This window comes from Sorex fumeus, unplaced genomic scaffold, assembly GCF_029834395.1.
Source record: "Sorex fumeus unplaced genomic scaffold, SorFum_2.1 ptg000028l, whole genome shotgun sequence".
Taxonomy (NCBI): domain Eukaryota; kingdom Metazoa; phylum Chordata; class Mammalia; order Eulipotyphla; family Soricidae; genus Sorex; species Sorex fumeus.
In genome coordinates this window covers 12,078,932-12,103,657 of record NW_026606085.1, presented here as the reverse complement: position 1 = coordinate 12,103,657, position 24,726 = coordinate 12,078,932, and the positions used below count along the sequence as shown (strand labels likewise).

At 42.1% G+C, this 24,726-nt stretch overlaps 1 protein-coding gene across 2 annotated transcripts in view; it reads left to right on the top strand.

The window, feature by feature from the left end:
- Positions 1–24,726, top strand: part of PDGFD (platelet derived growth factor D) — a 194,778-nt gene that overhangs the window by 149,935 nt on the left and 20,117 nt on the right. For both annotated transcript variants that reach the window (XM_056115050.1, XM_056115049.1), the window contains exons 4-5: positions 16,448–16,510; positions 20,485–20,683. In XM_056115050.1, the coding sequence (XP_055971025.1) occupies positions 16,448–16,510; positions 20,485–20,683 (262 nt within the window). The remainder of the gene's footprint in view (positions 1–16,447; positions 16,511–20,484; positions 20,684–24,726) is intronic.

The following is a 24,726-nucleotide window of genomic DNA, read 5'->3' as shown; positions in this document are numbered from 1 at the left end:
GTAGTGCTCTGGGTCCCTCCCAGCAGAGCTAATCTGACACTTGAATGCTGGCACATGGTACCCAGGGTCAAACTTAGGGCCTCACACTAGGCTTACATGTTGCCATTTGAGTGATGTGCCCTCTTCCTATTTTTTAACTGTCCAAATTTTACCTGAGAAAAAACAGGCTAGAATGCTGTGCCCAGCCAAGGGGGTGAGAGCACGAAGATGAGGCCTAACCTGAGTGCAGGAGAATGTCCCCCTCCCAGACATCCAACATCCCACTGCTGCTGGCCAGATCTGCTGTGGGATTCTCCTGCTCGCAGGGTACAGCCATGGGTACCCGCACAAACCACTGTCACTGTCACTGTCCTGTCACCGTCCTCCCATTGTTCATCGATTTGCTCGAGCAGGCCCAGTAACGTCTCCATTGGAGACTTTGTTGTTACTGTGTTTGGCATATCAAATACATCACGGGTAGCTTGCCAGGCTCTGCCATGAGGGCAAGATACTCTCAGTAGCTTGCTGGGCTCTCCAAGAGGGGCGGAGGAATCAAACTCAGGTCGGCCATGTTGGCTGTGTGCAAGGCAAACGCCCTACCACTGTGCTATCGCTCCAGCCCTCCACCACACAAACCAGGCACTGATAAATCTGGGCAAGAATAGGAGGTTTGGCAGTACTGCGGACAGGACACCATTCATGGTTCACCACCAGGGAGTGGAGACCACGGCCGAGGCCTGGATTGTCCCAAGAAGGATCCTCTTTTCCCTTTCATTTATATTTAACTTGTGTAGCATTCGCTTATAAAAAGAGGCAGTCACACCGACATCCGACTCACCGCCTTCCCCATCAACACAGAGACCCGTCCTGGAGTTTGGCACTGCCTTTCCTTAGAGCATGTGCCAACTGGGAACAATCTGGGCTCCTACTCGGGGAACCAGGAATCAAGATTTGGCTTTCTCGAGGGTTAGCCACATCCCCACTAGAGATCGTCAGCACTGGACAAAGATTCCTGGAATAGTCATGGTTTGCTAAGTTAGACTGTAGTGACAGACATCCCCTACATGCCAGCAACCCACAAGAACAGATGTCCGCCTCTCTCTCTCCTTCTCCCTGCCAATCCCTGCAGCTATCGCCCACGCACCCACCTACTGGGGGATTCAGGAGCCTCAACCCCCAGCCTGTAGCAAATGGTAAAGCCACTCCTTGGGCTCCAGGTCTCCTGTCCCATTCAGCAAAGAAAGTGCACAAAGAATACAGATTCTCAGCAGGAAGCACTGAGGGAACCTGGGAAGGGAGAAACAGCTTCCCACCTGTCCTTCAACTCTATTTCAGCTCCCAAGTCTCGGGTGCTGAGCCATGCTTAAAAACAGTAATCGTTTGTTTGCATCTAGATAGCTTCACCAAGAGCTAAGAGATGGCTGAGGAGATGCCTCGAGTAGACAGTGAAGAAGTAGTTGGCACCTGTGTGAGTATGAGGATAGTGCTTTGGTTTGAATCCTGTTCATACTCAGTGGAGCTTCCTGCTGATGCTCCAGCTCATCGGTGAGGACCAAGAGTGCAGTCCAGGGGCTGGTCTGTAGTCCAGAAAATCACCCCGGCTATTGGGGGGGGGGCGTGCATCCATGGGCCAAACTCAGTGACTTGCAGATGCTGTTCCTACACTCTGCTTCTTGAGCTGTCACCCTGCCCCTGCACAAATAGCTGTTATTGTTTGTTCTTGGGCTGGTGATTCTCAGAGGTTCCTCCTGGCTCTGCACTCAGGAAACACTCGTGGGGGTACTCAGGGACCCTATGGGATGCCTGGGATGCAAGCTGGGTAGGCTGCATGCAAGGCAAGATCCTTGCCCGCTGGACTATCTTCCCAGCCCTTCTACAGGTAATTTTATCATTCAACTGATTCATGCCCTGTTTGATTTTTTGGTTTGATACATTTAGAGGGAGGGAGGTTTGGCCCCAGACCCAAGGGTGCTGCTCCCATGTTTGCTCCTGGCCCTGTGTTCGGGGGTGACTCCTGCTAGAACTCAGCATGCATGTTGCTGGGGATGGAACTGGAATAAGCTGCATGTAAGACGAGCTCCTTAATGTCCACACTATCTCTCTGGCCCTTTGATTTTTTTTCTTTTTAATTTTTATTAGTGAGACATCATGAGGTACAGTTGTAGGCTTACAAATTTTTGTACTTGGGTTTCAATTATACAGTGATCAAATACCCATCCCTCTACCAGTGCCCATTTCCCACCACCATGAATCCCAGTATCCCTCCTACCCCCAATCCCCTCCCATCCCACCCTGCCTCTGTGGCAGGGCCCTTTGATTCTTTTAAGAGTAAACAGGGGTGATCCTGATGGTCTGCAGTACCACTGGGCCCAAGCAGCACTGCATTCCTGAATTCAAGCATTGAACCAGTAGTTGAGCTGAGTATTACCAGGAATGACCCCCGACCCACCTGGCTTGGAGACACCCCCCCTCCCACCCAATCAAAGACTATGTAGGGGTTTTTTTCATGCCTGTAGTATTTCAGCTGAGTGCAAGGCAAATGCCCTACCCGCTGTGCAATCACTCCAGCCCCATATCCCCAATCTCTTTAAAAAGTTACGTCTCTAACTCAAGAAAAGGCCAGGGCTGAGAAGTAAAAGGCCAAGGCTGGAAAGGCGAAAGCTTTGACTAAGCTCTAGAGCATTCTAAGGAGTGGCTGGGCTATAGCTCAGCACTGCGTATGTGTGAGGGTCTAAATTTGATCCCCAGAACTGTGAAAATACATATAGCATAGCGGTAGGGCGTTTGCCTTGCACGCAGCCAACATGGCCGACCCGAGTTCGATTCCTCCACCCCTCTCAGAGAGCCTGGCAAGCTACTGAGAGTATCTCGCCCGCACAGCAGAGCCTGGCAAGCTCCCCGTGATGTATTCGATATGCCAAACACAGTAACAACAAAGTCTCCAATGGAGACGTTACTGGGCCCGCTCGAGCAAATTGAAGATCAACGGGAGGGCCTTTACTTTTTTTAGTATTTAACAGCCAGGAAAGTAATTTCATAGATCTCTGTTCATCCCATGATCAAATCATCTGTGTTTGGTTTGTGTCCTCGTTATATCCAGTGCTCAAATATACATGTGATAGGTGGAAATTCTTGGACATTCTGGGTAGTACAGAACAATAAATTTTTTTTCCATGGAAAGAAATGTATTAAGGCCAAAGACTTATATATGCCAGGCATTTTCCTAGCAGTTCTACATATAGTGATCTATGTGAGCCTCGAAACATCCTTTTGAGATTTGAATTACTTACCTTCATTTTTAGGAAGGTACGTTCAGTCAGAGTGAAACTTAAATGATTGGTTAAAGAGCCATAGTTCGTCTGCTGGAGTTGGGATAGGACCCAGAGACTCTGCTTCAGAATGTTTAACAGGCGAGCACCTCCTCTGCAGAACCATTCATGTAGCCATCTTTCCGGCTGGCAAGATACCCTGTTGGAAAAACCATACTTGGAATTTGTTCTGGCATCACACTCAGCACTGCGCAGGGTCTATTCTCAGCTTATTGTTTGGAAGTTGCTCCCAGAGGAGTTTGGTCCTCAGAATTGAAGCTGGGTGTCCTGTGTGTACTCTGTCCCTTTGAGCTGTTTCAACCTCCCTTGGTAACTTTCCTTAATAGGGCATCTGATCACTCAAGGGGAGACAAAGAACATCCAGGTGATAGCTCTTAGCAAACTTTTATCCTGACCCTTTTGGCTGACTTGCAAGAAAAGCAAGTCCCAAAGCTCAGGGTCCCCTGTCATGGGCAGTCCTCTGAGGGAACCTGGGTCTCTGGACAGAGTGCCCACCACCACACTACCTTGCAGGAAGCAAGCTATGGCTTCTCTCGGTGTTTGTGTTTGGGGAAGAGGGACTTGGGGACTTGAGGTTCTCCAGAGTTACACCTGGTGACATTCAGGGTCCTGTGTGGTATGGGGGATCAACCCAAACGTGTCACATGCAAGGAAAACCCATTCAGCACTGACCCCGGGAAGCTGGTCTGTCACAGCGCTACAGCCCCCTTAGCCCTGATCTCACACCTCCATATCCCTGTGTAGGAAAACATAACATATTTGCAGCCTGGATTCAGAAATCTTAACCATCATCCAGAGTTCCTTAAATACAAATGGTAAGCAGTGGAAAGCTACTTGGTAAGATTAGAGAAAAAACTTGAAGAAATTCATGGTAGTTAATTTGGAAAATCTTTTGGGAATGTCCACATTCTCTCAAGGCAACCTTAACATTAGGAGTCATTCCTTATTTTGGTAATCAGACCCCTAAAATGATAATGGCATTCTCCACTCAAATACAATTTAGCTCTATCTTATCCTCAGCAGGGTACAAAATTACCTTTCTTCTTCTAAGAAGAGAATGTCTGTCTGATGAGAAGCTTCAGTAGATGAATATCCTTTAAGTACTTGATGATGACCCCTGAGGTTGGTCAGAGGGATTGATTTGGTGGGATTACTAAAAGCTATCTCGACACCCAGCAGGGATCATAAAGATGCTAGAATACAAATGGGTCCACACAGCTTTCATCAGAGGAACTTTCTGAACAAACAAAATAAAAGCAAACCCATGCCTTTAAAAAGAGCAGGGGACTTGAGAAATGCCTTTGCAGTTCCCTGTGCTGGATAGGGCTGGCATCATTTTTTGGTTGGCAGAAGAGATCTTATAATCAGTGTGTGAAGAATTTTTTAAACGTGGCCTAGGAGATAGATCACTCAGAATCAAATTCCACTGTGAACATTGACCGTTCGACCTTGGGCAAAGTAAACTCACAATGCTTGAGTCCTCATTTGAGAAACAGGAAACATAGAGCCCTCTCCACCACCCACAGATACACACAGATTTAGCTGACAGTTAATATTAGATAACTTCTGTGAAACTAACTGGTCCAAGTGGACACTCTTTGCATTCTTTCCAAAGAACAAATGAAATGCCAGTAGGAAGGCAGACATTTGAGACCCTCTGCAGTGCTCTGTGTCTCTCCTCTCTAGCTTCATCATTCCCCATTTTTGGGGATGGGGGGGCACAAGCTATATTCCCACTCTCATCTATTCTCTGTGTTGGGTCTGTTCTCGCTTTCTGCTCATTTTCCACATTAAAAGTTAGGATTAGAGTTAGCTTTGGTAGAGTGTATGCTTCAGAGGTGTGAGGCCCTGGGCTTAGAACTAACTAAATCGGTCTCTGTCTGTCTGTCTGTCTGTCTGTCTCTCTCTCTCTCTCTTTCTCTCTCTCTCTTTCTCTCTCTCATTTTATTACACTAGGTTGTCATTACTGAATCAATGTCAGTGTTTCTGGTCCCAGCCCTCCTAAGTAGACTCTGATAATTCCTTCCTCTGTAGGCCTTCAAGACCTGGTCACCTACATTGCCTATTTCTATAGGTCTTATATTATTTTATTCTTTCCACAGATAGTTATTAATTTGCAGTCTTGTGCTCACCAGTGCTTTTCCATGAATCATCTCACTGTGCCTCACAGCAGGCCAGTGGATATCCATCCTCCCAGCTAACCAATATTTAATGATTAAGCACTAGTTAGTGGTGATGGGGGATTGAGCAGTTATAACTCTAGAAAGCACCCTAGTCTCCAAGAACTGCACTTCTGCTGGAATGACTCACACTTGGACACAAACACTGAAGCAAACCACCAAGATAATGTCACATAATGCTATGTCATCAGAGTCATTGATGTGAAAGGAATTGACAGAGTGGAAACTCAGAATCACTCTAAATGAGAAATCCCTCAGGCAGAACAACATCTTAAATATCTATACATTACCTGATACTTATAAGCAATGGATCTTTGATTCTGAGGATCTATAAACTTCCTTTCATCTCAAACTACTGCTGAGAATCTAGAAATTGATATGTGATACAAGAGTGAGGCCTGAGGTGTGCCTAAAATTGTTATATGATTTATATTAATAAATTAATAAAAATTTCATGTTACAAAAAATGTTACTACATGTTATTAAAAAGAATGATTAATAAAAATAATGCTACTGCTTTCATGTTGTTAATATAAATAATAACATTTAAATATTACATAAGTCTTAATGTTGTGAACATATAATATGTTCATATGGCATTTATAGTATAATACAATAATTTTTAAATTTTTTTAATAATTTGGCTGACATTTGAGCCTGAACAACAAAATCAGGTCTGAATTTCTCCAGTATATTAGAAGAGACATTATTATTTAACAAATTCTTAAACTATTTCTCCTTTGACTTTGGCATGCATTGTGCTTTTTTAAAAAATTACTATGCACTGTAATCACTTCACTTAATTACTTAACTTCCCGTTAGTCGTCGATTTGCTCGAGCGGGCGCCAGTAACGTCTCCATTTGTCCCTGTCGCGTGCTAGTGTAGCCCAATGGCATCTGTTCGCTCCGGGAACATGAAGGGCCTCAAACCGATCGTTCATGATCTTGACGAAGAAGTCTGACCATCTGGTAGGTGGGCGGCCACGCGGTCTTTTGACATCCCGTGGAATCCAATCAGTAACAGCTCTAGTCCAACTGTCGTCTTTAAATCTCATTACGTGACCAGCCCATCTGGTTTTCGACACCTTGGCACTGTACACTATGCACTGTACTGTTTATTTAATTACCTTTGCAGCAAAAATTACTTTCATAATTATATTTAACTGTATAAAAGGCTACAGCAATGAATTTGCATTATCTAAATACACAGCATGTGAATAAAGAGAGAGAGAAAAGAAGAGAAGCAAAGGAAAGCCAATTTAGGATTAAATTGTTGGTTTGTAAACTTTAGGGTTTTCACTCACAAAAACTGCTGATGCATAGTTATCCTGCAATGCCAGGCAAAAGAAAAAAATTGCTAAACAATAAACTCTCAACTAATGGTAACCCAAAGTAAAAGGGAATTGTAGAAGAAGTAATAGAATCCACATCGCCAGCAGAAGTGCTTTCCTTAGCCAGTGGGAGAAAACTTGGAGTTGCTGATGCAGAGCTGACAACTACCGGTATATGCTCTGATGGCACAGATGTTCCAGACAGTTGTGGTGTATGAACTGATGGGGTAGATGTACCCAGGACCTTGTTCAAAGACCTGAACCCAGAGCTGACCTCTAACACTGAGTTTTTATCCGTGCATGGCTTTGCCAACCCTTATTAGCATGATATCCATCACGTGTGTACTTGGCATGCAGCCCTGCCAGCTCACTCAAACAGCAAAGCTGCTTTGTGAGGTGGGTTACCTGTAGGCTGTCTTGGTTGGTGGCCACTAGTTCCGTGGAAAGAGAACCTGCGAGGTCCAGCATGTCATACTCCACCCTGAGTCGAAAGAGTAATCTGCAGGAAGACGGTCCTGTATCTCAGATTCAAAGTTTTCATCGCCATCTCCTTTCTAGTTAGATCACGTAAAAGAATCTGAAAACCCCCCATTCAGACAGCTCAAGAAATGGTTGTACTTTGAATTAATTTTATTTTTGGTTTTAATTTGCATGGTTCTGCAATCGTAACTTGGCTATTAAATGTGCTATGTTTGTGTATTTCTCTGATAGGTGATAATTATAATGGTGGCATTTCTGAAGAGCCATATAGCTGGTTGAGAGTAAGGATAAAGAGAAAAGCATCAAAACCAACATAAGAATACCTTCTTAGGGAATATTCATATTTTTTAAAGAATGAATACATGTTTTCATGCTTTATGGCTGGCTTACCTCTGATTGTCTTCTAGAATACTTATTTCCGTGTACTTGATCAGTGAGTTGAAGTTCCAGTTTTTATCCTGAGAGGAGGATGAGCTGTGTGGACAATGGACCACATATGGCATTTCCACCCTAAAATCAGTTATTGCAACTCTTAATTAATGATGAAATAATTTCAGCTCATAAAGTAAATTGTTTCAGCTAAGGAACTTTGGTGGCATGTCTCTAATCTTCCTTGTGTCTGTAATATTTTAATATTTATATTAATCATATAAGGAGCTTTCAACCAAGATGAATCTAATCCATTTGCATAATGCCATTCAAGCACAACAAAAAATTTAACAGTTCTTTAGAATGTGAATTTTAGCACAGAATCTGCCAATCATAATTATTTTTGTTAAGTATAAAATAGTATTTTCTCTCTCAACAACAAAAACCAAAACAAAGGGTGTAAAATATGAGGAAATGAAAGTATGAATAGTTCAGGCAATTTTTCTCCTTTTCATTTCAGACATAATTTTCTTAAGGTAGCAAGAGAATTTCCTCAATTATTTGTTTTTGTTTGGTGGTGTAGCCTTTCAGATTGCCTTAGTAATATCAAAAGCATAATCTTTAATAATTTTGAGTCTACTGGCAAACATACCCAGTGTTCTAAAAATTTGGCATTAAAGCTGTATTTAGCACAAATCAAATGACTTTGTTGATTTTATGAAAGGATTCTTTATCAATGAAAAGAGAAATCATTCAGCACAGATGAAAGAGCTCGGAGGGTCAGGCAAAAGCTAATATATCTGCAGGTCCATTTAATAAGCAGAATGCTCTCACTCCCCTGGACAGCCTCTACATCCTGTCCCTCTGTGCCAACTTCTTTTAAAGGTGCAGAGATGATGAATGAGATAATACAGGGAAAGTGTTTGTTGCAGTGCCCATAACATAATCTGTGCTCCCTACCTGGGAGCTGGTACTGCAACAGAACTCACCCTAGAGGTGTTTTTTGAAATATTAAACTCTATTGTGTTTATAAACACTCCTAAGAAAATTTAACTCTGTATCTAGCTTTCCCACCACACATTGTAAAAAAGACCTCTCCTGGTGATATTTTTCTAGATGAAAATCAAATGTTTATGTGTCATTGAAACTCTAACAAATATGTGGAAAGCCATTAGCAAAGTTGCATTTTGCACTTAATACAGAAACTTTACTCTTTTATGTGGAGCCACTTGTGAAGTCCTCCTCTTCTGGAAAACAAGCTGTTTGTGTTTGCTTTGTTATGAATAGAACCACACCCAGCAGTGCTTGGACCATTCTAGAATTCTAGTTAGGGTTAGCGTAAGGGTTGTGGAGGAATTAGGTAGAAGGTGTTGCTGTATTCCAAGATAAAAAGGGAAATGAAGATCGATTGTTAAATTGGTCCTAGTTGATAGGTTTATGCCTATGTTTGGGTCAGGCAAGGCTTAGGGTTTGGTTTTTGGAAGTTGGAGGTGTTAGCTTTGCCTGTATTAATTCTTAGAAATGAAAGTTAAGTGTAGAGAGATCATTAAATTAGAAAAATGGCTAATTTAGGGGCATCAGCAGATACCTGTCTTAGTATGGGTTTGGGTTAGAAATCAAGCTAGGGTTAGGGTTATGGATGTGTAAGATTTAAGTGGAAAATACTATGCTCCAAGATAAAAAGGAAAGGGAAGTATGGGGCAACTGTTAAATTTGGGCTAACTGGTAGGTTATTCCTATGCTTGGATCAGACTTATTACAGTGATCATATTAGCCTGGGGCAAGTGTTAGGATTAGGTTAACTTTTTCTGTGTTCATTTTTAAAAAATGAAAGTTAAATGTAGAGAGATCATTAAATTTAAGAAATTTTCTACTTTTTCACATCAGTAGAGATCAGGCTTGCTATAGGTTAGGGTTAGGTTTGGAATTCATGATAGGGTTAGTGTTAGTGTTAGAAATGTGTAAGGTTCATGTGAAAAATATTGTTGTGTTTCAAGATAAAAAGAGAAATGAAGTATTGGGTGATTGGGTTAATTGGTAGTTTTAGGCCATAAATTATTTTTAGCATGTCTTATTACTCTAAAGTTACATGTATTACTTATACAGGCAAATTTTATCATTTTAAATATTTTCTTTGATTCTCTTAAATAATTTATTCTTTAGTGCATTGTATCCTTGTATTAAAAGTTGGTGCCATTAAGAGCAGCCTCTAGTCCAAGACCTTTCCATCTTCCTTGTAAAAGGGCTGGTTTGATGATGAACATATAATGAAATAGGCTTGTGATGTTCTGTTCACTTGCAGAGATTTTAGTAATCAGTTTGTTCTCTTTGAGTAGACATCAAGGCCTTTGTGTATATTATTTCCACCTTTGTCTTGGGTTGTGTGCACAAACTTCACTTACTAAAATATCAACAACTTCATTCTAAAGGATCTCCCACGCATAAACATCCTATGGCATAGGCGTCCAATATTTGTGTGACACAAGTTTTCCTCAGTGGGTCAGAAATAGCATATCATGAAGAATTCACTGAAGTCATAAATGTTTATGGTGTATTTTCTTGCTATTGTTTCATGAAACCCAACAAATCCCTTTGTTTTCAAAAGAAATACCTCTAAGCATTCTCTCAATCAAAAAGCGCAGATACAATTAAGAGAGAGATTCCTTTATTTCTGCCTCTGAGGAATAAACACAAAACAGCAATCAGAAGAAAAATTTCAAAATGTGTGGAAATACTCTGACAAATGCATTTTAAAGCTTTCCCCCAATCATTCATCCTTGGTAAGTTACAGATTGTTTTGGTAGAAAGCGTTTTTTAAAATTCTGCTTAACTACATGCATTCTGTTTTAAGACATGGTGGAATACATTTCTCTTAGCGGTGAACAGTTGATGGCTCATCTACTCTTATACAGGATAAAAATCACTCAGGATAAAAATGAAAAGCCATCCTCCCTGACATCACATACAGGTGGTACAACTAATCACCCCAAATGTTTGCTATATTCTCCTGGCAGCAGCTGTCTCCAAAGACTCTAGAGACAAGCATCCCTAACTTGAGTCCCAAGGGACAAGAGCTAGATGACTTTGGATATTGATTGCAGGAACTTATATATCTGAAAGCTCACCTCATATTCTTCCTTGTTAATTTATGTTCTAACATCAGCCCTCACGGACAGATCAAGGTGACTGAGGGCAAGAATTCTTTCTGAAAATGGGAAACTGCCTTAGATCTGAGTCTTCATTTGTGAGTTCATTTGTGAGTCTTCATCTGAGTCCTCATGTTGTTGTGTTGGGGCCACACCTGGAGGTGTTTAGGGGTTCGGTCACAGTGGTGCATGAGAGGCCATGAAGTTGTGGGGATTGAGCCCAAGTCTCCCATATGCAAAGGATGGGTTTGGCTCTTTGATTTCTCTCTCTGGCCCTGACATGTTAGTCTTTGATGCAGAAAATATTGATTGCATGTATTGATATTTTATCCCCAGCTATATTTGCTGTAAGCCCAGGAGTAACTGTCCTTAGAGGCAGATAAACTCTTCTTTGACCCTGCTCTGATGACTGTGTGCATGTTTTCAACATCAAAGTTGACACAAGCTATGTTTTAGGTTGAGCCAAATGGATCATTCTGGAACAATACTTTATTGTACAATCTTTCAACAAGTCTCTGTTTAGTAACTGGTGAGAAACTTGCTGCAAAGACTTTTATACCCTACCCCCCAGGGAATATGTGGGTAACACTATGAGATGCATTAACATAATACAACATAGAAGATTTTAGGTAGGTGACTACTCAGCACCAATTTGTCTTATATCTATGTATTTTTATTTTAAAATGGTATGGTACAGAATATAATTTCATGCCCTTTTGATTTATTACTTCATTTTACTTAAGGGTGGTATTTATTTACTGCTGGAGCGATAGCACAGTGGTAGGGTGTTCGCCTTACAAGCGGCCAACATGGCCAATCCGAGTTCGATTCCTCCACCCCTCTCGGAGAGCCCGGCAAGCTACCGAGAGTATCTCGCCCGCACAGCAAAGCCTGGCAAACTCCCTGTGACGTATTCGATATGCCAGGCACAGTAACAACAAAGTCTCCAATGGAGACGTTACTGGGCCCGCTCGAGCAAATCGACGATCAACGGGAGGGCCTTTACCTTTATCTATTACTGGTTTGGTTATTAGCTTGTTTTGCTTCAGTTTTGTTTTGGGTATTTTTTTTTATTTACGCCATGTGCGGTGCATCAGATTTTATGTTTGATGAGTTTAGCATTCATACTTAGAAATATCTCATCCACACCGTTACATAAATATTTGTCTGTGTTTATGTAGTACTTTAAAAGTTGTTGCATAGCTCCCCAACTTTCAAGTCTGTCACACTTTTCTCATACACACTGTGCATACTGAACTACTTAGAAAGCAGGAGTTTGAGAATCAATATCAGTCTTATCAGGATTGTTCCAAAGAGCAAAATACAGATAATGAGGGGGTACGTTTCATTCCAAAGTCCCAAATAATGAGTTTCACTGCTAAAGTATAATTACGAACTGATTTTGATGTGAGAATATGTGCAGAGAATAAGTTATGAATGTAAATGATATAAATGAATTCTCATTAAAGTAAGGCAATGCAGATTATACAGTGGTAGACATCATTATTGGTGGATTGCAAAGAACATGTGAGTTAGAGAGGGCATGTTGTGTTCTGATCTTGACTCTTGTTGAGTTCCAATGTAGACTCCAGGAGCTCTCAGATGTCGGCCATGCATTTGACATACAGTCTGCGCTTCAGTCTGTATCAATCAAGGGAAGGCAGTGGATCCTGGTACTGAATAACAACACCAAAACAATAAGATTCCCTGGGCTGAGGGACCAGTATCCAAAATATTAGCACCTATTTGTTCTGTCTCCTAGATGGAACCCACCACCCTGCAGAGCAGGAAGTAGGAAATCGGGGACTGAATTTGCCTCAAGGAGCTAGAAAACAGTTGTGTTTCCTCAGCAGAATAGGGCACAGCCTTGAAAACTATGAGTTTTGTGCAGCCAAAACTAAAATTGTGTTTTTGTAATGTAGACCATTTCTGATGAATTTCAAATGACTCTTTACTATTCAGAATGCAAAAACTGTTCTTTTTTTTTTTTTTTTTTGCATTTCTTAAGCAATATAAAGGGTATTCCTAATCACAAAGCATCCCCAGACAAGGACTTGGTCTCCGTTAGCTGGAGCTTGACAAAGCAGGTTGTCTGCTCAGTTGACCTTAGAGATGGTAGTTAGTGTGGGACCTACGGGCCTGCAGACCAAAATGGAGTCTGGCTCCAAACTGTGCTTTGTCTGTACAACAACTCAGCATCATTCCTGAAAGTACACAGAGAACCAGAGAAATTGGAGCGTGTTCCAAAAGCTCAGCCTTAGGAACTTGGAACAGAGTAAAGAACAAATAAACAAGTCCCTCGCTTTCTGGGACACATTAAGGAAAGTGTGCACAGTGAAACTGATATACTTGAAATCCCTTCAGATAAATCATATATTTTTTACAGGAAATTGAGATTGAGAGAATAGACTAATCACAGGTGCTGGTGTGTAAATAGTGATCCCAGGGTAGGTTCCTAAGTATGAGATTGTTGGGTTCAAGCCTGTGACTGAGATGCTTGGAGAAAGTGCATCATGGGCTTGGGGAACAAGGTATTGGGACCTAAGGAAGAAGTTGCTCTCTGCCAACTATATCTCAATAAAGCTAGGCTTTAGGGGAAGAAAGTTCTGGCTTCTCTGGGCTAAATAGGAATCTGAAGCAAGTCAACATGCTGTTCTTCTCTGGGACTCAGGAGTTCATGATTGAAGATGTGAGAAACGAACACTTAGAGGATAGTTTTGAAGGCAGAATTGCTAGGTTGCTTTCTATGCTTAGAGTCTCCTGAAAGCAGTAACATTTGAAGGTCCTTTGTTTTATTTTTATAAGGGTTATCCTACCCTTTTATAAACTCATTTTAAATATGTCATTTATTTTCAGGAAATGGAAAATTCTAAGGTAACATACAAGAAAGTTGATGTCTTTTATGTGCAGAATATTTATGTTACAAAGAGAGGATAAATTTGCATTTTATCAGGGACTTTGTCAACGCCTATTCTCACTTGTGCCTGTTACTGTTTCTGACTGGAATCCTGTAGTCCAGACAGCAAAGAAACTGAAAGTGTTTGGGTACCATTTATTAGGGACACATGCATGAGAAGTGTAAATATCGAACAGAATGGTTTTACTCTTGTCCCTGCAATAAGAAAAGTCACAGCATAGAGTGGGTATAGTGCCAAACTATTGATATTCAGAGAATCTTCTTAAGCCTTACACCCACATCTGTATCTGTATTCCACCTTTCCTGCTGCTACTGGTTAGCCTGCCCCACGTCGGGGTGAAAAGTCACCACACATTGGTGACTTTAGAAGTACACTTAGCAGTACGCTCTCTCTAACAGTCCTGACCACATGTTTCTCTCTCCAAGACTTGGTTTTCTAAATTATTCAAAAGAAGAGATTGGACTTGATAATTGTAAAATCATTCAAATCCCAATGTTTGAAGATGGACCTTTATCTGATTTTCACCTTTGGTCAATACAATCCGTCACTTGCTTTCATTGCGTTTTTTTGTGGTAATTCTCAGCCCTGTGTCCAGTGCAGCTCTCAGCTGAGTGTCATTCTTATGGGACATATGATTCTCTAAACATGATTCTCTAAACATTTCTACTGAGGTACTTTGCATAGGCTTCTCGAATATGCTGTATCCCCGTGATGCATCAACTTTCCCAGTTTTCTACTTTCCTCCCAGGGTTAGATCTCTCCTCAATACAAGTAACTCGCATGCAAGTAACCATCTATGTTCTCCTTATCTCTTTAGATAATTCAAAAATCGTTTGTTAATGGCCTGGGTAATCCAACATACCAAAAGTTCTGTTGCTTTTATTTTCTTGTCAGCACTAAAGCATTTCCTTACAATTACAAAATTTTTAATTTAAGTAGCATTTACATTATAAGCTAAATGAAATTTTTCCAAGCTAACTTTTTTCAGATATCATTTTCTGTTGTCTCACATAGTTCCCTGGTGTGGAAAATTTTGAGCACTCCCCAGAACTCAGGGCATAGTTTTATTTCCAGAGAGACATTTTAAATAACCTAAGAGCAGGGGTAGTTTCTTATTTCTTTGTGATTCTATTGCAGCTTAGAATGCATCTCAGGTGACTAACGGATTCTGAGTCCATGAGTGAAAATGAAAATACGAGGGTCTCTCAGACAGTCACAGCCTCACGCCATGAGTCTCTTTTCAGCACAGAGAAGCCATTGGCTATAGAGTCCGTGTTACCTGCTGCCTTGCTTCTGAAGAGTCCTGAACACCTGTCTTTCTTTGTTTGCACACATCCTCTTCTGAGAGAATCCAGTGTCCTTTCGTCTAGTATGTCTATAAAGCACATTTTTGTGTATTTTCTGGGGATGAGATTAGAATTATGATATCTAACCAGTCTTGAATAGAACTTTCTTGTACCCCACATTTGACTCGGTTCTCTTGGTAAACAACAAAAATTTTCTTCAAAACAGGTGTTTATATATAAACCAATCTCCTTATGTGCAATTAACAAATGACCCTCCAACTCCTCCAAATGTTAGTGAAATTTAGTCTACAGTCTTAGCTCTCATCCGTAAGCAAAATAGACTGCCAAGTGTGAGTGACTGCATTTTTCTCATCATCATAAAATACTTCCTGGAAGATATTAAGCAAGGTGACATATTTTTGCAGAGTTAACAAAAACTATTACATGTAAAAAAAATCAACTTCCTATGTGTTTTTTAAACTTATTTTTTAAATGTGTGCTGGAGTAATGAACATGAAAGTCTTTTAAAATTCAAGAAAAGTTTGATTTTTAAGAGAAGCAGCTTTCTCTGGTGTCTGCTGCGATCACAAATCCTTTCAAGCTGAGATAACTCCCTCAGATGAGTCCTTTACTGCCTCTCCTTGAGTGGGTTGTATTTTGTCACTCCTATAACCGTTTCTTTCGCCTGCCATGCATTCTTCCAGGCATTTCTTTATAGACTCAAGAATTGCCCTTTGTCATTTTATTTCTTTTTGAAGAGTCTCTGAGAGTATAGACCAGCTGAACAGGCAGGATTAAATGCTATGCAAAAGCTAGCTCCAAACAAATGAAAGTCAGTATCAATAAGATTTGTCATTACTCTTTTAAATCACTTTATTGAATACCACTTATAATTACATAATTAATGTCTCAATCCTTAAAGTAAGCCTGTAATTTCAGCATGGATAGCAGCCTATTACAGTGCGGGATGAGGATTGAGATTAAGTAGACTGCTTGAAGTCACAGAGCCAGGTTAAATTGTTAACTCCTGCTCGCAGTCTCTGTTTCACCAGAGTCTAAGCATGTGAGTGCCAACACCAGGGCCTTTTTTTTTGGGGGGGGGAGGGGTCATAATCAGCAATGCCCAGGGCTAATTCCTGGATCTGCATTCAGGAATCACTCCTAGTAGTGCTGTGGGGACCATATAGGATGCCAGGACTAGAACCCGGGTCCACCGCATGCAAGGCAAATGCCCTACCTGTTAAACTAATGCTCCAGCCCAACACCAGGATGTTGGGTGAAGGGTTCTCAAATTGTTCTGCAGGAACATAGTCCCTAGTCCAGTTGTCATATAGTCCAAAGAATCAGGTGATGGAGATGTTGACATTCTACACTTAATGAATCAAAGAGAAGTTTGACAGATTCCTCTGGATGTTTCTTTGTCTTCTAGGAAGATTTCCAACCCGCAGCAGCCTCAGAGACCAACTGGGAGTCAGTCACAAGCTCTATCTCAGTAAGTAATTTGTTTTACTATTGCCAATGGAAAAAAACCGAGGCATTCGCCAAGGTCAACCTCAGAACAATTTCAGCTGCATTAAGGACCATTGGTTTGACCAAAAGCCAGGCCTCATGCTTGCTCCTTTCTCCCATTTCAGCCCGGTCACAATGAGCCATGTCACACTTCTCTTTGGGAAAGGTTCCAGGAAATGCCAGGCCTCATTGTGAGAACACAGGAGAAACAATGACTTGAGAACTGCTAGGGCTTACCAGAGAATCCAAGTCAAGGACCGTTCAGACACACTCAACATAGCAAACTAAACCAGGGCCCAAACTCAAGTGGAGAATTTTGAAATAGTTTTCTGAGGTTTTTTTTAATTCCATTCAAGAGGAAGTTGTGAATCTTTGCATTTTAAGGGTTCTTTTCAGATCTAAAAAATCCCAGTTTCCAGTAAGCTAACAGGAACAAACCACACATGCTCTGTTTGACTAAGAAATAAAACACAGCTCACCCCAGAACTGTAAAATTCTTCATGTTCCCATTTTGTTCTCCATATTTAGTCATTTCTCAGTATTCTACTTATCTGCATTGCATGGAAAAAGCAGACCTTGTTTTCATCAGTTCTATGTGTAGCACTTCATGTAGCAATAAAATACAAGATAATGAAGCAGATGTTTATTAAGAAGTGAAGAGAAGTGAAAAAAAGTGTATCCATGATTTTAAAAGGAGTCAGTAGGACTGAGTCAGAGTTAATATATTTTTCCATTAAAGTCATCTTTTGCTCTCAGGAATATTTCTGTAATTCCCTTATGTTACGATTTCCTCAGCAATGGATTCCATGACTATTTAATTCACCTGGTGTGGCTGCTGAATGAGAACATCACAGGGTCGAGGTCCCTGAGTAGTGGCATTAAAAGTGTTTTTGACTGGACAATCCATTACGCATGCGTTAACTAAGTTGAGGGGTGGGTGTCCCGCCAGACAGGTGGAAATGAAAAGGCCAGTGAGGCTGCCAGGGAGGTAACCTGAAACCCAGTATTCAATGTCAGTGTTCTGCTTAAGTTGCTCTCCTATCCTGTAAATTCTCCTCTGTCTTTGACCTAGTGGGTTCTAGACCATCCATCTTGCTCCAGGGTACAGATATGACTTGTTTCAAGGACCATGGAATGCATAATAGATGATTTCATTCTCATAAGGAGACAGGTTGGCCTGTCCATCTGGAAGCTGTGCAGCTCAGCTGTGGGGCTGTGTGCACTGGAAAGGCATTTGGCTTGAGTTTAAGGCCAAGTTCTGCCAAGTCCTCAAGTAAGATGAGGGAAATGTAGCTTCTTTACTCAGCATTCCATTTCTCAGGAACCTTCTGGAACAGAAACCAGGACCATTGGATCAACCATTAATTTCTGCATAAGCCATGCTTTGTTTCTGTTAAATTTTTAGTTTCTAATTATTAGAGCACTACCTTATAAATTGTTATCATTTTCAAGTAATTCATCTAACTGTACAATTGAGTCATATACACATACAACAAAAGCTAAAGGAAATCAAATTGACAGCAGTTAAAGAAAGCCCCAAGTTAATTCACTCTCTCAAAGATAGATTTAAAATAATTAACTCAGAAGTAAATATTGTGGGTTTCATCAGGTCACTGAAGCACTCAGACATATTTTATTTTATTGCTCTTGAGGTAGCATGGTTTGCAGTAGTGTTCATCTTTATGTCTTTGGCATAAAATGTCAATGTACCACCACCAAAATCCCTGGTGTGTTGAACCTACCTTCTGCCTCTCTACCCCATTGGTAAATTTGGTTTTATTGTCAAAAATACTTCCTTGTGGGCTGGAGCCACAGTACAGAGGGTAGGGCACTTGCCTTGCACACAGATGACCCAGGTTTGATCCCCACACATGGTCCTCCTGAGACCCACCAGGAGTGACCCCTCAGCATTGAGCCAGGAGTAAGCCCTATGCTACATGTGGCCCCCAAACCAGAAATACATGAATATTTTATTAATTTTTATTACATGTCTGTCAACTTCCCTAAATCCAAGCTTAAAAAGAGCACTAGAAACTGATATATGCGCACAGTTTGACATTGGACCTATAGTTTGGATTTACTCTTTAACCTAATGTTGGCTGCATCCAACATGTTGGCTTCTTCCTTCCCCACAGAGACCAAGTCCCTGTCTAATGCTTTCTTGTGACGACTGTTTGGGTTCTTCACACTTGCCCAGAGGCACACTGAGCTCCTAGCAAAACTGGGTCTGCTAGCAAAGGCTTCCCCAGACCACTGTACAAAGCAGTCACCTGTAGGACAAACTTGATTGAAGCGCTGCCTTTATATCAGAGAGAGAGGAGTGTTTCATTTCAGAGCTTTTCTATACAACTGAATATTGAAGCATGGGCATGAGCATTGATTCTTTGGCTCTTAAGCCTTCAGTATTGTGACACAGTTGGATTGTAAATCAGCTGGTGGATGTGAACCGGTGGTCTGCCAAATCTCCACACCATACAGGTCAAACGAGCATTTGGAACTTTGGTGCTGGATTATAGTACTTCATGCTTGAGATGTTGAGGACAGAAACGTGCTTCAGCCAGCTTTTAGGTCACGTCACACATGCACACACACACACACACACACACACACACACACACACACACACACACATACACCATACACATCACATACATGCTCACAATTCTTAGATTGAAGAAAACTGTCCTGACACCTTTTTCAATCCTTCTGTTGTCTCCCCCTTTAGTACCCAACTCTCCCCTGAACTCCATCCCCTGCAGGCTATAATTGAAAACTTCTCCTGAATGGCACATATGCTTTTTGTAGATAAATATTTTCCACCCCTGCCTTTCTTCTAAACCATTCCTCTTCAAGCGGGCAATCAGCAAATCCTTAGGGACCTCTGGACCTGGGTTGGTTTAAAAAAAAAATGACCTAAGAATGAGACTATAAATTAAGGGCTTTACTCTCTGGAGCTCCAGAGCACAAATTACTATTCAAAAGGGATATTGCAGTTAAGTTTCAGGAGCACAAGTTTTCATTAATTTCCATTTTCCCGTCGTGATGGGAGATATTTGCCCTTGGGGGATCTTATTTGTTTGGCAGTTCCTTTAGAGACATTTAGAAATCATTTGAGAGTGTGTGCTCTCTATTTTCTTGTTAATGGGTCATGAATTTTTACAGAGCTGTTTGAATCATGGCTCATTTACCTCTAGATTGTACAAGGGTTAGTGAAGTAAGTGCTTGGAAACTTATGTGGGGATGCACTCCATGACAAAAATACAGAATTCCTTTCAGACTTTCCGTGATGTTGCCTCTTTAACTAGCATTCATGGACTGTGGTAATAGCAATTGGGATCACTAGCAAGGCAGGCACTTTGAAAAAATTGTGATTCCCATGTGAATATTCTAACTCTTTAAATTGAGAGAGCCAGTGTTGGGGCTAATTATCTTTGTTGACAGTAAATAAGCCAGTTGGTGTGCAAGGTCTTATCAGGATGTCTCCAAAGTGGATCCAAGCCTAAGCACCTGCTCTGCTCAGAGGTCTCAAAAGCAGGGCACAGGGGAGCCCACAGGGGCAGAAGAGTGGGGTGGGCTACACAATACTTGCATGGAAAGCTTTTAATTTTGCCATTATTTTTTGATATGGATTTGGGTACTTTGGGACCTTCGAGCTGGAAAATGTATGAAGTCATTTTACTCTTCATTCTACCCAATATATTTTTGAAGATCGTAATGCAGATGAGCTGAAAGATTTACGATCTGCCTAGTTTTGATTAGCAAAAAGTGAATGACTGCCATTTACTAATTAATTGCTCTTGCCTAGGAAAATGGCAAGACCATGGCAGAATACTTTATCATGATATGGATGCATAGAATTTGAGAAGCCTATTAATGTTCCTTTCATAGAGTGGCGGGACAGTTGTATTTCCTAGAGCGGACTGTTTCTGAGTACACTGAGCTGTATGTCACTCTTAGGGGGTGTCCTATCACTCTCCATCAGTAACGGACCCCACACTCACTGCGGACGCTCTGGACAAAACCGTCGCACAGTTTGATACGGTGGAAGACCTGCTCAAGCACTTCAATCCAGAATCCTGGCAGGAAGATCTTGAGAATTTGTATTTGGACACACCTCATTATCGAGGCCGGTCATACCATGACAGGAAGTCAAAAGGTAAGGAATGGAGACAGAGGGGTCCTTCATAACTGGAAGGCAATGCTAATGTTAAATGAGGATCAGCGATGTGATATGTTCAATTGGCAGATATATGGTTGCTGTTAGTCCATTATTGCATACATCTTTCAAAGAACCCTCACATAAAGCTCTGTGTTTTTACAAAACTGTGATGTTTGTATGAAAGGAGGAAACAGTAGATTCTATCAAAGATTTATCCCAGGTTGGAACTAGGAGAGACATAAAAACAAGAGGGCTGGCTTTTGGGTTTAGGCAAGAAAAGCCTCGTGAACCGCAACAGTAAACCATGCAGGCAGCCACAGTCAATGGTAAACAATTCCCCAGAGCCTGCATATGATGGCCAGACCTCATCTCCATGACTTGTCTGTCCCTGTCTAAGGGCTTCCAGCCAGGTCTGGATGCCAGAGTAACTAGGCACAGACTCTGCTGGCAGATGCAATGGTAGATGAAGCATCGGTCATAGGTCTCCAAAAGATTGAGACTTGACTCATTAAGTGAATATTTGACAGATTTGGGGGGTGGGAGGGCAAGGAGGTAAGGGGGTGTTTGGCCACACCTGGAAGTGCTCAAGGCTTTCACTTGGCTGTATGCTCAGGGATCACTCCTACAGGGCTCAGGGGATCAAATGAGGTGCAGGGATAGAACCAGGTCCTGCCACCTGCAGAGCATGCGCCCCCCCCCCACTGGGCTATTGCTCCAGCCCCACTTTACAGATTTCTTTTAATGATGACCCACTATGTGCTTGGATGCCCTGATGAGTAATGCGCTATAAACTTCCAGACAAAGATCTGGAACCTACTGGAGATGTGTGATGGCATATCTCCCATTGGAAGGCCTAGGAAAGTATGCTGAGGAGAGGGACAGAAATATTCATGCAGAGAAGACACCTTAAGGTAAATAGTAATACTTGAGCCCCCAAAATAAATACCTAATGTATACATTGAAGGGATAGGAACTTAGGATAAGAGTTTTAATTTCAGGGGCTGAAGAGGTAGTACAGCAGATAAGGCTCCTTCTTGGTTCGGTCCCCGGCATCCCATAGGGTCCCCAAACACCACTAGGAGTGATTCCTAAGTGCAGGGCCAGGAATATCCCCTAAGCTTCACCAGCTGTGGAACCCCAAAAATTTTAATTTCAGTGTTTGACTTTAATAGTGAAGTACCTGGAAATTTTCTAGTTTAATTCTTGGGACAATGAAATACCTGGGAATTATTGGTTTAATTCTTGGGAGGGGATAAAATTACTAGTACTAGCTGCTACATCCTAGCCATCATATTTGTAGGATTTGTTGTTTGTTGCTTTGGGCCAGAGAGATAGTACAAGGGTAAGGCACTTTCCCTCCATACTGGCCAACCCTAGTTCCTTCGCCATCACAGCATATGGTCCTTCAACACTACCAGAGGTCATTTATGAGTACAGAGCCAGGAGGAGCCCCTGAGCACAGCAGGATGTGATCCAAGGCCCCTCACCCCCTCACTCCTGCCCCATCCCCATATATATATACACACATATATATGTGTTATTTGTTGCATCACTGGGTGTAACTCAAATGCCAAAAAAAGCTTCTTGTGTGTGAGAATGTTGAGAGCTGCCACTGAAATTGTTCCTGTGAAGGCATTTAAGTGACATACAGCTCGCTTCCTGCATTTTGTAACATCACACACGTCTAAGAATTATGAACCCGACTCTTTTTAGATAAATATTTGTGTCTATAAGTATAACCTATTCTCCACTGTCTTGGTGGGTCACTTAACTCCTGCCGGGGTCTGCTGCTCGCAGCTTAGATTATAAACCTTGTGTCCTTAAAAGGCACAGCAAAGAGCGAACAGGGTGGCCCTGTGTGCCGGGGATATGCACATGTTGATCACTGTGACTGTCCAGCCATCAACTCGGGGCCCCAGTGGGATTTGGAGAAAGCAGAAACCATTCCTCTGTAAGGGGGTTGCTGTCCTTGGATCTCCACAAGGTCAACTGGAAGGAAAGTGAAATAGCTGCACGTTTTAAAAAACAAAATATTTTAAATGGCATTGAACAAGAAGTGGTTGCATCTGGCTCTGTCTTCAGGTCTGGGCACCGTCTGGCTATGAGGGGCAGCCCTTTTTGGTGCCTGTTACAAATAGAAAATTTTTTAAATAACCTCAATTTGTGACTGCTTTTCCCCCAGAATTTAGGTTGCATTGGTGTAGGGTGTCAGGTTCAACTCTTAACCCTGCTGTTTACAAGCTCACCACATCTGTAAGCCCTTGTTTCCCCCTCAGCCAGGCGACTGTGTGTGACTGTGTTTGTGTGAATGTGTGTGACTCTATTTGTGTGTGTGAGAGAGAAAGAGAGAGAAGAGAGAGAGGAGGGAGAGAGGAGAGAGAAAGGGGGGTGAGAGAGAAGGAGAGAAGGGGAGGGAGAGAAAGGGGGGGAGAGACCTGCAGTGCATGACAGTCTGTGGCCCATGCTAAAAGGATGGTTGGCATTTGTGGAATTGAATGATTGAAAGTCTGGATCATCCAACCCTCTCTGTTTATAAAATTCCAGAAAGCCAGCCCCTAGACTCTGGGTGTAGCCTATGAATAATGCTGTTGGTGGCTGAAATGACCTTGGAGGGTCCCATGCCTGGACATCCTATTTACCTCTGACTAAGCAAACATCTCTTCCCTGCTGGCTCCCTATTTTAATCTCCTGTGTGAAGTGACCCCGAGGCAGTTCACAGGCTTCCTCATCCTCGGGATCTGCACATGGTCTGCTCTTGTATAAACGACCTCGTTTAATTGTTTATCGTCCCTCTGATGTTCTACCACCTGCACGTACCACAGAGGAAGGGAGTCGGGAGTCGACTTTAATATTTCAGCTGTTAGATCTCAAACACACAAAGCTGTAGTTTGCATCCTGACATATAAAAAGGGGAGCAGGGAGTAAAGAGTGTGAAAAGGGGAAATAGCTAGAGAGCTTGGAGGTCCCTTGGGTCACCTAAAGCTTAAGCCTTAAGGGAAGAGTGCTTGGAAGAGTGCTATTATGCTACTATCAGTATAATAAAGGTAAGGTAAAAAAAAGGTAAAGGCCCTCCCGTTGATCGTTGATTTGCTCGAGCGGGCCCAGTAACGTCTCCATTGGAGACTTTGTTGTTACTGTGTCTGGCATATCGAATACTCTCGGTAGCTTGCCGGGCTCTCCGAGAGGGGTGGAGGAATCCAACTCGGGTCGGCCATGTTGGCCGCTTGTAAGGCGAACGCCCTACCCGCTGTGCTATCGCTCCAGCCCATTAGCGATAGCACAGCGGGTAGGGCGTTCGCCTTACAAGCGGCCAACATGGCCGACCCGAGTTCGATTCCTCCGCCCCTCTTGGAGAGCCCGGCAAGCTACCGAGAGTATTCGATATGCCACACACAGTAACAACAAAGTCTCCAATGGAGACGTTACTGGGCCTGCTCGAGCAAATCGACGATCAACGGGAGGGCCTTTACCTTTACCAAATCAGTATAATAATCACTTAATATCTGATAGGAACGGGGCTCTGAGCAGCCATTCTCCACCTACTGATTCGTCCAGAGGCTCGAGAGTGATGCTTTTGTACCCCTGAGGAAAACCCTGCTCAGAGGAGCTTTGAATGTGGATACACTGTGATCATACGGGGTGAAGAACATTTTTTTAATCACCATGAGATACACAGTTTACAAAGCTGATCATGATAGGATTTCAATCATACGATGTTCCAACACCCATCCCTCCACCAGAGCACATTTCCTACCACCAATGTCCGTAGTTTCCCTCGTGCCCCTCTTCCTGGCCCCCCAAGCCAGTCCCTATCGCAGGCACTTTTTTTCTTTCTTTCTCTCTCCATCTCTCTCCTTTGGGACATTAGAATTTTCAATACAAACACTGAGAAGTTATACTGTTTACTCCCTTCTTTCAGCACACAGTTCTTATCCAGAGTGATCATTTCCATCTATCTTTGTCATCATGGTCCCTTCTCTGTTCCAACTGCCAGGATGAAGAACTTCTTAATGTAAAAACTTAAATGTTATCATTTGTTT